Source organism: Blennius ocellaris (assembly GCF_963422515.1).
Source record: "Blennius ocellaris genome assembly, chromosome: 22".
In the NCBI taxonomy this organism is placed as follows: domain Eukaryota; kingdom Metazoa; phylum Chordata; class Actinopteri; order Blenniiformes; family Blenniidae; genus Blennius; species Blennius ocellaris.
Genome location: NC_137671.1, coordinates 3351374 through 3362380, shown reverse-complemented (window position 1 = coordinate 3362380; position 11007 = coordinate 3351374). Strand labels below are relative to the sequence as shown.

General features: G+C 45.2%; 2 protein-coding genes across 2 annotated transcripts; one reads left to right on the top strand and one right to left on the bottom strand.

Annotated features, from left to right (window-relative positions):
- The first annotated feature begins 363 nt into the window (after positions 1–363).
- orc5 (origin recognition complex, subunit 5) lies at positions 364–4872 on the top strand. The gene is made up of 14 exons (XM_080517946.1): positions 364–489; positions 867–959; positions 1252–1437; positions 1611–1685; positions 1920–2031; positions 2225–2355; positions 2457–2505; positions 3207–3297; positions 3386–3441; positions 3531–3643; positions 3725–3775; positions 3851–3961; positions 4587–4699; positions 4778–4872. The coding sequence occupies exons 1-14, from the start codon at positions 376–378 to the stop codon at positions 4821–4823; spliced, it is 1341 nt and encodes a 446-aa protein (XP_080374072.1). The 5' UTR covers positions 364–375; the 3' UTR covers positions 4824–4872.
- Positions 4873–6243: 1371 nt separating this feature from the next.
- On the bottom strand, positions 6244–8701 carry guca1aa (guanylate cyclase activator 1Aa; the record flags this gene model as incomplete). Its single annotated transcript, XM_080517894.1, has 4 exons — positions 6244–6371; positions 6777–6870; positions 7100–7249; positions 8504–8701. 4 exons carry the CDS (start codon positions 8699–8701, stop codon positions 6244–6246), a joined length of 570 nt encoding a protein of 189 aa, XP_080374020.1.
- Between the last annotated feature and the right edge of the window lie 2306 nt (positions 8702–11007).

Sequence of the window (11007 nt, the reverse complement as noted above, 5' to 3'; positions counted from 1 at the left end):
AAAAAGGCAAAATATCAGTTTAAACAATGTTTTTCAACTTGAAACTACATTACCCAGAATTCAAGAGTCGCTCCGGATTGGCAGCAGTAAAATGACAACAGTCACGTAATCTGAAGGCGCGCGAAAATCCAGTGAGTCTCAAGTGTATTTTTTCCCACTTTACACTGATATTTACGTGCATTTCCAGTGTGTTATATATTTATTGACACGTACGAGTGTCTTTACATCGCACTGTCGTGTTTGCAGGCAACATCTGACACCGTAACCTTCGACCGAGTGTGTTATTTCAGCTGAACACGGGCGCTCGTGGCTTCCTTCCATTGAAAGTTGCCTCTCTGTGTTCGTCTCTCCAGTGTTTCAAAGTTGAAGAGCGACATGTCGACGCTGCTCCAGGTGTCAGGATACGATGAGGAGAAGCTGCGGAGGGTCGCGGAGCGGCTGCCCTGCAGGGACGTCCAGGCCGGCATGCTGCTGTCGCTGCTGGGAGAGGTACGACCGAAACTACCGCCTGGTTCTATTATTATCCAGGGCAGAGCTTCATTAGTGGCTCTAAAATCAACATATGTGATCTCTCTATAAAGGATCTGTCCGTAATGCATATGTCTTTAATCGGCGACACCTCTCTGTGTGCAATAGATGGATCATTTCATTTATTAAAAGCAGTTGAGGCCATATTTAATCAAATGTAAGGCAAATTAAATCATATTCCCCCCAAAAGTTGGTAAGAATTACAAAAGCATTCTTTTCATGACTGATTACTGACAGCCCCCCTGAGTTTATTTACCCTAATAAAGGACGATTAAGGTTTGCAATGTGGTGCTTGCATATTTAATATTGGATTAAGAGACTAGATTTTGTCCCCACAGCCGCAGCAGTACAGCTACCCCTCCATCTTCATCTACGGACACAGAGCTTCAGGGAAAAGCTATGTGATGGACGTCTTACTGGAGGAGCTGGAGGTGGGAGCGATATCAAACGTTCATAGTCTTTGGCAAAATAAGAATTTCATTCTCCGTGAAACCTGGCTTTTACTGGCGATATGACAAATAAAACACCTTGAACCTTGAACCTTTGAACCTGAAAGCAGCTTTTGCTTGTATGCAAGTTTCAGGTATTTACCTGGGAGCTCATGCTTCTATTTGCACAGGCTGCTGTCCGTACCTTGTTCTCGATCCGTTTTTATGTCTGTACTCAACTCTGCATTGAAAAAAAAACCCCGACGGTCAAACGGTTCCTCCTCATCCCCTCCAGCTGCCTCACGTCACAGTCAGCTGCGTTGAATGTGTGTCGGTGGCGCTGCTGTTCGAGCGAGTGCTGCTGTCCTTCTTCGGCCCGGACGCCGCCTCGCCGCTCCCCCGGGGCCCGTCCATGTCCGACTTCGTACGGCTCTACAAGCAGCGGCGCCTGCGGTCGCCGGCCACGCAGACGCGATACATCGTGAGTGCCAGGATTAGATTTGCACACGGCAAAGGGAAAAATATAGGAGGACGGTTGTTTCGTCTGCCAGTGTTCAGCTTCAGTCACGGGAAAGGTTGCGCCGTTACTCTGTATACTGGTGATTGTAAATAGATGCTAGACGAAGGTGCACAGTCACAGCTTCTCCTCCACAGGTGATGGAGAAAGCGGAGCTCCTGAGGGACGCCGACGCCAACCTCCTCCCCGCACTGCTTCGTCTCCAAGAACTGGTGGGAAACTCTGACCTCGTCTTTTAATCAAGTCGTCCACGTTGTTGTTTTTGGGTCGACGATGAGGGGAAATTGATAAATGTTTGATGAACGAGAGTGACCGGACACATGTCAATTAAAAGCTTCAAGAGCATGAAGTGATGTTTGCGTCTATTTGACGCTTTAAATGGATGAAGCTCCATTGAGGCCTCGACCTGGAAACGGCAGCAATCTTAAAAACCCTCGTGTCTCCAGGTCGAGGACAACGTCACCGTCATCCTGCTCAGTGAACTCGTGTGGGACGTCTTCAGGCCAAACGCCGGCTGCTTCGAGCCGCTGCTGCTCCACTTCCCCGACTACAGCAAAGGTATCAACACAACCCCGGCGCTTCTCGCCACATCAGCCGCCGTCACGCCGCATAAACCGCGACGCGCCGTACCCGTGACTCTGTTCTGACACGTCGCGTTACAAATCAACACCGCAGAAATTCGTCAGCGAGCTCGAGGGACTGGATGAGATCCTCTGCACACGATTGAGTTTCTTCGTCTCGGCGCTTGCAGGTGAGCTGCAGCAGATCTTGTCTCGGGACCGACATCCGTCGTACTCGGCGGAGTTCTACTCGTCCTACGTCAACATCCTGCTGGGGGTGTTTTACGCCGTCTGCCGAGACCTCCGGGAGCTGCGTCACCTGGTCAGACGGCAACGCTCACTCATGATCCACACAGGACTTCTGACACGTTTCCTCTTTGTCGCCTCATCCACGCCTCTCTCTCTCTGTTCCTTATCCACAAGGCCGCACTCAACTTCTCAAAGTTCTGTGAGCCGCTGACAGAAGGAAGAGGTAATCATTTATTATGCTCCCTTTTCTTGATTTAATCTTTTTTTTTCATTTACAACTGCCTGATCACTTTGAGGAAAACGGTTTAAAACACTTAGAACACAGTAACTATTGCGTTATTTTACGAAACGCATTGATTGTGCCGTAAAACCTGCTCGTCTGGCAGCGAACAGATATGATCTGGACGTGAAAGGCCTGAGGACACGACTTCAGCTTTCAGCTTTCGGAGTCAAACTGACAAAAATGAAAGGAAGAATTTGACTCGTGAGGGAGGAGCCACGTCGATGCAGAGCTCACGGTTTAATGTTCACAGTGATCGCTTTAAATCGGCCAAGTGTTCACGAGAAAAGAAACGGAGCTGCTTAAACTGAACCTTCTGGTTACATGGATGGACGATAATCAGATTAAACACTGATCCAATTAAAAACTGTGTCATGTAAACACTTTTGTGTTTACACTTTCCGCTGCTTGAAATTATGGTGTTGATTCAGTCGAGTCCATATTTGATTTGCTTCCCCCGCCGTTGGAGGTTTGTGTGCAGGTCATGGACGGTCTGCCGAACGAGATTTTGGAGAATCAGTGACGATTTGAATCTTATTACATTTTGCAATGCGATCGTCTTTGACAGAGGACCAACTGTGAGTTGCTTGTTTCGACTCCCGACTCCTAATTTTACATTTCTATTGCGTTCGCTTGTTTCACAGTGAAGGAAACGGACACGCACAAGCTGTGGAGGAACATCGAGCCTCACTTGAAAAGAGCCATGCAGACGGTTTACATCCGGGAGGTTTCCAGGTCTGTCTTTTAACGGACGTTCCACAGGAGGCCGCGGCCACCCGGCTTCCGTCTCACCGTCCTCTGTGTGTCCTCTGTGTGTCCTCAGTCTCCAGTGGGAGCAGATGCAGCAGACGGAGGAGAAGGAGAGCGGCGCCCCCAGAGGTACGCCGACTCCCGGAATCGCCAAACGGCGGCGCAGGTGCGAAACCGCGCAGGCGCCGATCTGCTTTAACGGTTCCCTCTGCTCGAAGGTTTGTCGGCGCACACTCACGTGGAACTGCCGTATTACTCCAAGTTCCTGCTGATAGCTGCGTACCTGGCCTCCTACAACCCTGCACGGACGGATAAACGCTTCTTCCTTAAGGTTCGAACACATTTATATTTCCTATTTTTAGTGGCTTGTTTTGATTATTAAAAAAAATATATATATATCTCTGCCAAACAGCACCATGGAAAAATCCGAAAAACAGCCAAGTTCTTGAAGAAAAACGAGAAGGTGACTTTATTCCGGCTTTGTTTTGTTGAGTGACTTATTTAACAGGTCGGTAACGATCCGCTCCCCCCGTTTCAGACCAGCAACCACCTGCTGGGGCCGAAGCCCTTCCCTCTGGACCGTCTGCTCGCCATTTTCTACAGCGTGGTGGACAGCAGGGTCGCCCCCACTGCCAGCATCTTCTCTCAGGTCAGCAACACAGTTTAGCGTTCGTATCGGTGCCGTTTGTTTTTAAAACTGGCTCTGTGTTTCATACGTCACACTCAACTCAACTCAACTTTATTTATAAAGCGCTTTAAGCAGCCGTAGCTGAGACGAAGTGCTGTACATTGAAATAAAAATATAAGAGAAAACATGAAAACAATAAAAAAGTTAAAGCAATAAAAACAATCAGATGGTAAAACAATAAACGAAACATAAAAAGTTAAAACAATAAAAAAAAAAAAAAAAACCCTGAAGCGGGCAGGATTACTATAGCAACAACACATCATCAGTAGGGTAAAACTAACCTGTCTCACCACGGTCTAACCCAACTCACGTTCCCTATTAGTGGAACACGTGTATTTGTCTTCGACCCTAAACCCCCCCCCGCCTCGCCCGGCTGTGTAATCTCCCTCCGAAAGTTAGCCGAGGCCTCGGGGACACGGTTTCTACCCATACGGGGTCTATTTACGGACCCCCCGAGCATGAAACGGTTTTTAGAAAATTCGGCTCGACCCACATCTGTGAAGCTGGCTCCCGGCCGCGTCGTGGCTCGGCATCAAAGTGGAAGAAGTGGAGCGCGGGCTTTACTGTCGTCTCTCCCCGTGGCCAGATCTCGTCTCTGGTGACCCTCCAGCTGCTGGCCCAGGTCAGCCACGACGACCAGCTCGACGCCCCCAAGTACAAATGCTCCGTTTCTCTGGACTTCATCCGCGCCGTAGCCAGGTGAGCGTCCGGAGGCGTCCGTCTCCCGCCGCGTTCACACGACCGACCCGTAAACCCGCCTGCCGTCTCCCCTTCCAGGACGGTCAACTTTGAAATCGTCAAGTATCTCTACGACTTCGTGTGACCCTGAAGAGGCGAAGCGCCGACCAGAAGACAGAAAGAGCTGCAAAGAGCCGGTGTTTGGAAACTGGTCGAATTGTGTTGCTGCCCCCTTGTGGTGGGTCGATACGCTGACCTGTGGCGTCTATATTTGTACAGAATAAATGAAAAATTATGAACTTTAAGCCATTTTGATGCAGATTTGTAAACATACACGATTGAACGTCTTAATCTCTGACAGTATTTGTGAATTCCCTCGGTTTAAATGATGCAGAGAGACGCCTGCAGGTGTTTTTCCCCCCCCTCCTGACGTGCAGCGATGCTGGCACCGTGCAGGTGAATCATCGTCACCTTGCTCAAAGGCAGGATTTTTCTCCACTGCTGTGTTTTTTTCTTTTTTTTAACGTTCCGTCTGATCGCACAGGAGTCAAATTACACAAAGTCACAGGCTTTTATGGACTCTGGGTGGAATACGTGGTTGTTTGACTGCAGTTTGAAGGGACTTAAAATAAAACGTTACTTTACAGAGAAGCTTTTAAATGTACGTCTTGGAACACTTTCAGTTGTCTGAAATCTACAAAACTGTTTCCAGGATGTGATTCGTCATGAAGGCAGAAATTAAAACACCACAGCTCTTGACGATTTTAGTCGAACCAGACTTTTCAAACTCTTATTTATTGTCGCTTTAAAGTTCCTATAGGTTTTTTTACTTTAAAATACTGGAATGTGACTTGTGTTTTTTTGTTTTTTTTACACACGTCAAGCTTCCAGTAGCTTTCCAAACAGCCCAACGAGACGACAGAGTGTTCTTTGTGTTTTTATTGGTCACTTTTTTTAGTGTAGAAATGAGACAAAAGCTGAACCAAATAGCATCCTGCAGTCAGAAGGCACCAGATGAGCAAAGCCGAGAAACGAGAAGAGAAGTGAAGACTGTGCTGAATGGGAAGCTAATAATTCATCCAAAGAAACACGCATACAAACACGACAAGTCTGTTTTTTTTTTGTTTTTTTTCACATTCATCTTCCTCTTAATAACCTGAAAGAATTAAGAAATGACATATAAAAGGTAAACGTGGGAGATCCTGATGCTGACGGGGAAAGTGGGAAAACACAGATTTAAGTAAATATGATGCAGAAAAGAAGAGATTTGAAAGCGTGTAATTGCCACTGCTGGATCCCTGGAGGGGTTGGGGGGGTAAGTGGGCCATCTGAGGGATCAACCCTCATGCCGAGGTGGCCTTGGTCATTAGACGAGGACAATGCGGAGCCCGGCCGGCTCGTCCCCTTTAAAGTGCACAGATTGAAGCGGCGTCTCCGTCGGCGACGCTTCATGACAAAGTGGATTCAGTCTTTAATGGAACTGCAGTCGCTGAACGACCCTGTTACCACAGGCCATGTGCTGAATGGTGAGGAGGAGGAGGAGGAGGAGGAGGCGAGGGGGGCTCCTACACGCTGCGCCTCCTGCTGTGGATCATGGCCACGATGTGGCTCAGGTCCACGCTCTTCATCATCACCTCCATGAAGTCTTCGTCGCTCCGGGCGCCCGCCACAAACTCGTCCAGGGAAAGCTCACCTGGTGACAGACGCCGGGGTTTAACCACCTATTCACATCTTACGAGATATTTATTGGTTTTCAGTTTAAATGACTTTTAAATGTTATTAAGTTAAAAGAAAGTCTCGAAATAGCTTTTAAGAGCGCCTCATAGTGGAAAAACTCGAATTAAGAGCCCATAAGTATGAGTATTTAATCTTCTCTGGATGTTTCCAGGTTCAAATATTTACTGAGCTGAATGTAAATAATCAGCAGAGTGTAAGAAAACAACAGTTTTAATGTAATCTTGGGAAGTCTTTCGTACGTGGTGCTGCAGAACATGCACCGCTAGCCTCGCCTCATCCGCCTGGTAATACCCCTTTGGACCACTAGAGGGTGTAGTGAGTTTTAAAGTGGAACGTATTCCTTTTTCTCGTGTTGGCTCACCGTCTCCGTTTATATCGATCCTGTCGAACACGCTGTTGGTGAAATCCTCCGCTGTGGTCTCGTGGTTTTCGTTGCCGTTGATGGCTCGGATGGCCTGGAAGAGGAGGAAGAGGAGGAGGGATGATGGCGAATTCACAAGATATATCTACTTTTAAATGATGAATGTGTGATGATTAGACACTCTGATGAACATGTGCTTGCGAAGTAAATAATTTCCCACATCTGGCAATACAGTTGTCGGTTTCTGGGATTTTTCCCACTTTCCCACATCGTTTTTTGGGGGTTTTTTTGTTTTTTCTTCCCACTCTGGCCAGGAGCTTCACCTTGATGATGTTGAGGAGCTCGTGGCGGTCGATGCAGCCGTTCCCGTCCACGTCGTACAGTTTGAAGTACCAGCGCAGCTTGTGCTCCATCTTTCCCCGCATGACCAGACTGAGAGCGGCCACGTACTCCATGAAGTCGATGTAGCCGTCCTGCAGGGGGGGGGAGAGTGAGGAGAAGAGCATCAGACATCTTTCCATCATCGTCCTCCACACCACGTGTCTCAGAGAGGAAACAAAGTGTTCCCGGGGGGGGGGATTATCTCTACCATCGCGTGATAATCTCCAGCGTTCCAAGCGTTTCTGCGTCGATCTAAATCTGGACGCACCTGCGGCCGTGACCTCGCCACTTCTGCACTTCACCTCCTGAATCGCTTCTACAATCTTTTGCTTGATTTGAGCGACGATGAGATTCGCCCGCAGCTCAACATTCGTCAGGAATTTATTTATTTATTTTTGTTCCCCCCCAGCAAGATAGAATAGTGCGAAATGAATCGTTAAGTGAATAAGAGGAAGATAAAGTAGATCGATCGACGAGGGAAGTGGGAAGACAAAGAGTTTTATACGGAACAAATTCAGGTCAGAGTGACGATAAAATGTTTCTGATCATTGTCGTGACAGAATAACTTTAAACCTTTGAGTTTTAAAGTCAAATACTCCCAGACTATTACTTTTAAATTTCTGCTTTATAACAGTTAAAGAAGGACATTAGGTAAAGTTGATCCAAAAATGGGAAATAATAAACATTAACGTTTGCAGGGATAAATTGTAGAGAAGGAAATTGATAGAAAAACACTCATTTCAGAAAGAAACATTTAATTGATTTACGTTAAAATCCAAATGTTTTTGACCAACATTAGAGTTACTGTATTTTACATCTGTGCATTTTAAGCACATAAAACACATAAAGACTGTCTTCTATCATCCACAATTTATTTAGTTTTAAGTCTATTTTATTGTATTTCTTTGGTTGTAATTAACAAATTGTCTTTGAATTTTTCACACTTCTTCTCACATTTTGTGCTTACTGTTTTTTTTATGGTTTTTTTTTTTAATATAAAGCTCTTTTATTATCATCTTCTGGTGCATAAATTAACATTTCATTTCAATTTCTTTTTTCCAAATCAAAGCCGAGACACAAAAAGCTTGTTAAATAATCACAAGCTGCAACTTTCATTGCAAAAAAAACCCCAACAATTATAATAACAAAAATGTTTTGCTTCAATTTAACATGTTTGTAGATTTGAAAAGCAACTTTAAAGTGCTTTATTTAGAAATAAAATGTGTAAAACACAAAAAAAAAGGCCGTTATTGAGCCACCTGGAGTTGAATGTGCAGAATCTTTGATTTAATATCTTGTAAGAAAGTCTCACTGCTTCCCAGATACGTTTAAAGTGAGTTCCTCACCTTGTTCATGTCGAACGTCCGAAACATCTGCTCGATGTAGGCGTTGGCCTCGGGGTCCAGGCCCCTCAGGCCGAAGAACTGCTTGAACTCGTGCAGGGTGAGCTGACCCGACGGACACTCCGTCATGAACTTCTTGTACCAGAGGTGCATCTCCACGGCCTGCAGGTCGTCCACCGTGCTGCCCGTCGAGTTCCCCATCGCGCTCCCCGGCGGAGGCTGGCGGCCCGGTCGGGTCTACGGTGAAGCGGGAGGCTCGTCCTTCTCCACGGTCGCTCGGCGGCGGCGGCGCAGCTCCGAAGGTGCGAGAAGAAGCCCGACGGGGCCTTTTGTAGCTCGGTCTGGGGTCACGCCGATCCACCCCCCCCTTCTTCCTCCTCCTCCTCCTCCTCCTCCATGCTGTTCTCTCGTGTCTAATCGTCGTCTGTAATCCAGACGAACATGCAGATGATCATCTTAATCTGCCCGTTGGGAAGGGCACGCTGGCTGTTCTGTGTGTACCTTCAGATGTGCTGACCGGCACAGGACGGCGTTCATCCCTCACATGGAGATGCACGCCGCCCGGCTTTAAATGCTGCTGGAGAACATCAGCACGTTTAGCAAACTAGCGTCCGCTGGAGAACATCAGCACGTTTTACCACGACGTCCCCCTTCGGAAAGGTTCCCTGGAGTCAGTCCCTCATCAGACCTCCGGCCTGGGGGGGGGGGGGTCAAACATGGCCGACCTGAGGGGCCAGTCGGTTTAACTTCACAGTGAAAACAGCCGTTTCTCATTTATTCATGTGGATCGAACTGTTTTAGGCCTGAACGCCTCGCAAACACTTGAGAGATCAATGATGCAGTCGATTGTTAACGACCCAATAAAATCCCTCATGGCTAATAAATTAGCATTAGCATTAAAATAACTGCTGTTCCCTGAAATCAGTGTAAATATTGGAGTTTTATTCTCTCACCTAAGTCGTCCGATCCTCTAGAAATGTCTGACTGTCAAAATAAAGTGGAGGAAATCTAACACTTGATGGGTCAGGTGACCATATTTTGTAACTCGGAATTTTTTCAAGAAACATCCGGTAAATGAGTGTCGTTATGATCATTTCAATCATATTTTCTAATAAATAAATAGGAGGACACACACACACTTATTTAACTTTTAAAAGGTTGAAATATCCTTAAATCACACTGCTGTAATGCAGCACTGTTGCATTTATACTTTTTTAAATGAACTGCCATTGTCTTCCTTTTAAAGTAAATTTTTATTGACATAAGCCATGAATGTTTTTCACTGTAACTGAATAAAACCCTTCATTCATTCAGTAGTTTAATATAACACGTATGTCTTTGTATGTGTCGAGTTTGTTCTTGTATCTACTCCTTCTTGTGCATTTTGTTCCGTATTTACATCCTAAAAGCTACTTAAAATAATTGAAGAAAAAGGTCCCTCCCCTGATTTGAATACATGGCGGATTTCAGTCATTTAGACCAATCAAAGACGGATTAATCCAGCTCTGTGCAGCTTGACTCGCGTTTAATCCCCCAATTAAACAGAGTTAATCCAGCAGATTTAGCAGAAGAGAGTTTTATTCAGATAGCACGTGAAAATGAGAAGGCATTACAGATTGATTAAGAGGAATTGTTTTAGAAACACTGCAGAAAGCCATTAGAGCTCAACGCAAAAAGCAGAAAATAATACAAGTTGGTTCGTCTAATGTGACATTTGAGTGCATTTTGTTAAAAGAAAAAAAGAAAAACGTAAATAATAAGCATTCAATATACTGACCATGTTAGTGTTCATACGTCATTCTATGAGTAAAATATTCACATTACGACAAAAGTATAGGTAAAAAATTAAGACTTGACTTTAAGTGTTCGTTTCTTCTGCAGTACATTCAGCAGGAGCAAAACAACTTGTTGGTAAAATAACAGAAATGAACCGTTTCAACCTCTTCTTCCATAACGTCTGGTGAACTTAAGCTTTCTCTTAACATCTGACACACCTGACACCCTCAAGATCAGATCGATCTGTTTATTTTGGTGTTTAATTCCTCGACTAAACAAGAATCAGACAAAATACTTGAATATCACACACCGATTTAAGCTTTGACACTTCAGAAAAGCTGTTTTGAGCTCAAAGCAAATACCAGCAGAAAATATAAAACATCAGTGGTTTCATATGAAGCTGCACTATTAAAAAATAAAAAGACATCAATTACAAACGTTCACCATGTTACAGTTCATCCTTCATTCTAGATAAGTGCGAGGCAGTAAACGTAACACATTACTACATAAGTAATAAATCAAGTATTAGTGAGTACATTCAGCACAGGGAGCAAAACTGAACTGCGGTCAAGAGATTCAAAATCTTCTGCCAGTTGTTTGTGAAAACCTCAAGAAAAAGTGGCGGATTTCAGTATTTTATGACAATTGTGAATATAAAAAAACAGGCTCAGTTTGGTTATTTGCAGCTCCACTTAAATTTAATCCCTCGATTAAATGGGATTAATCAAACT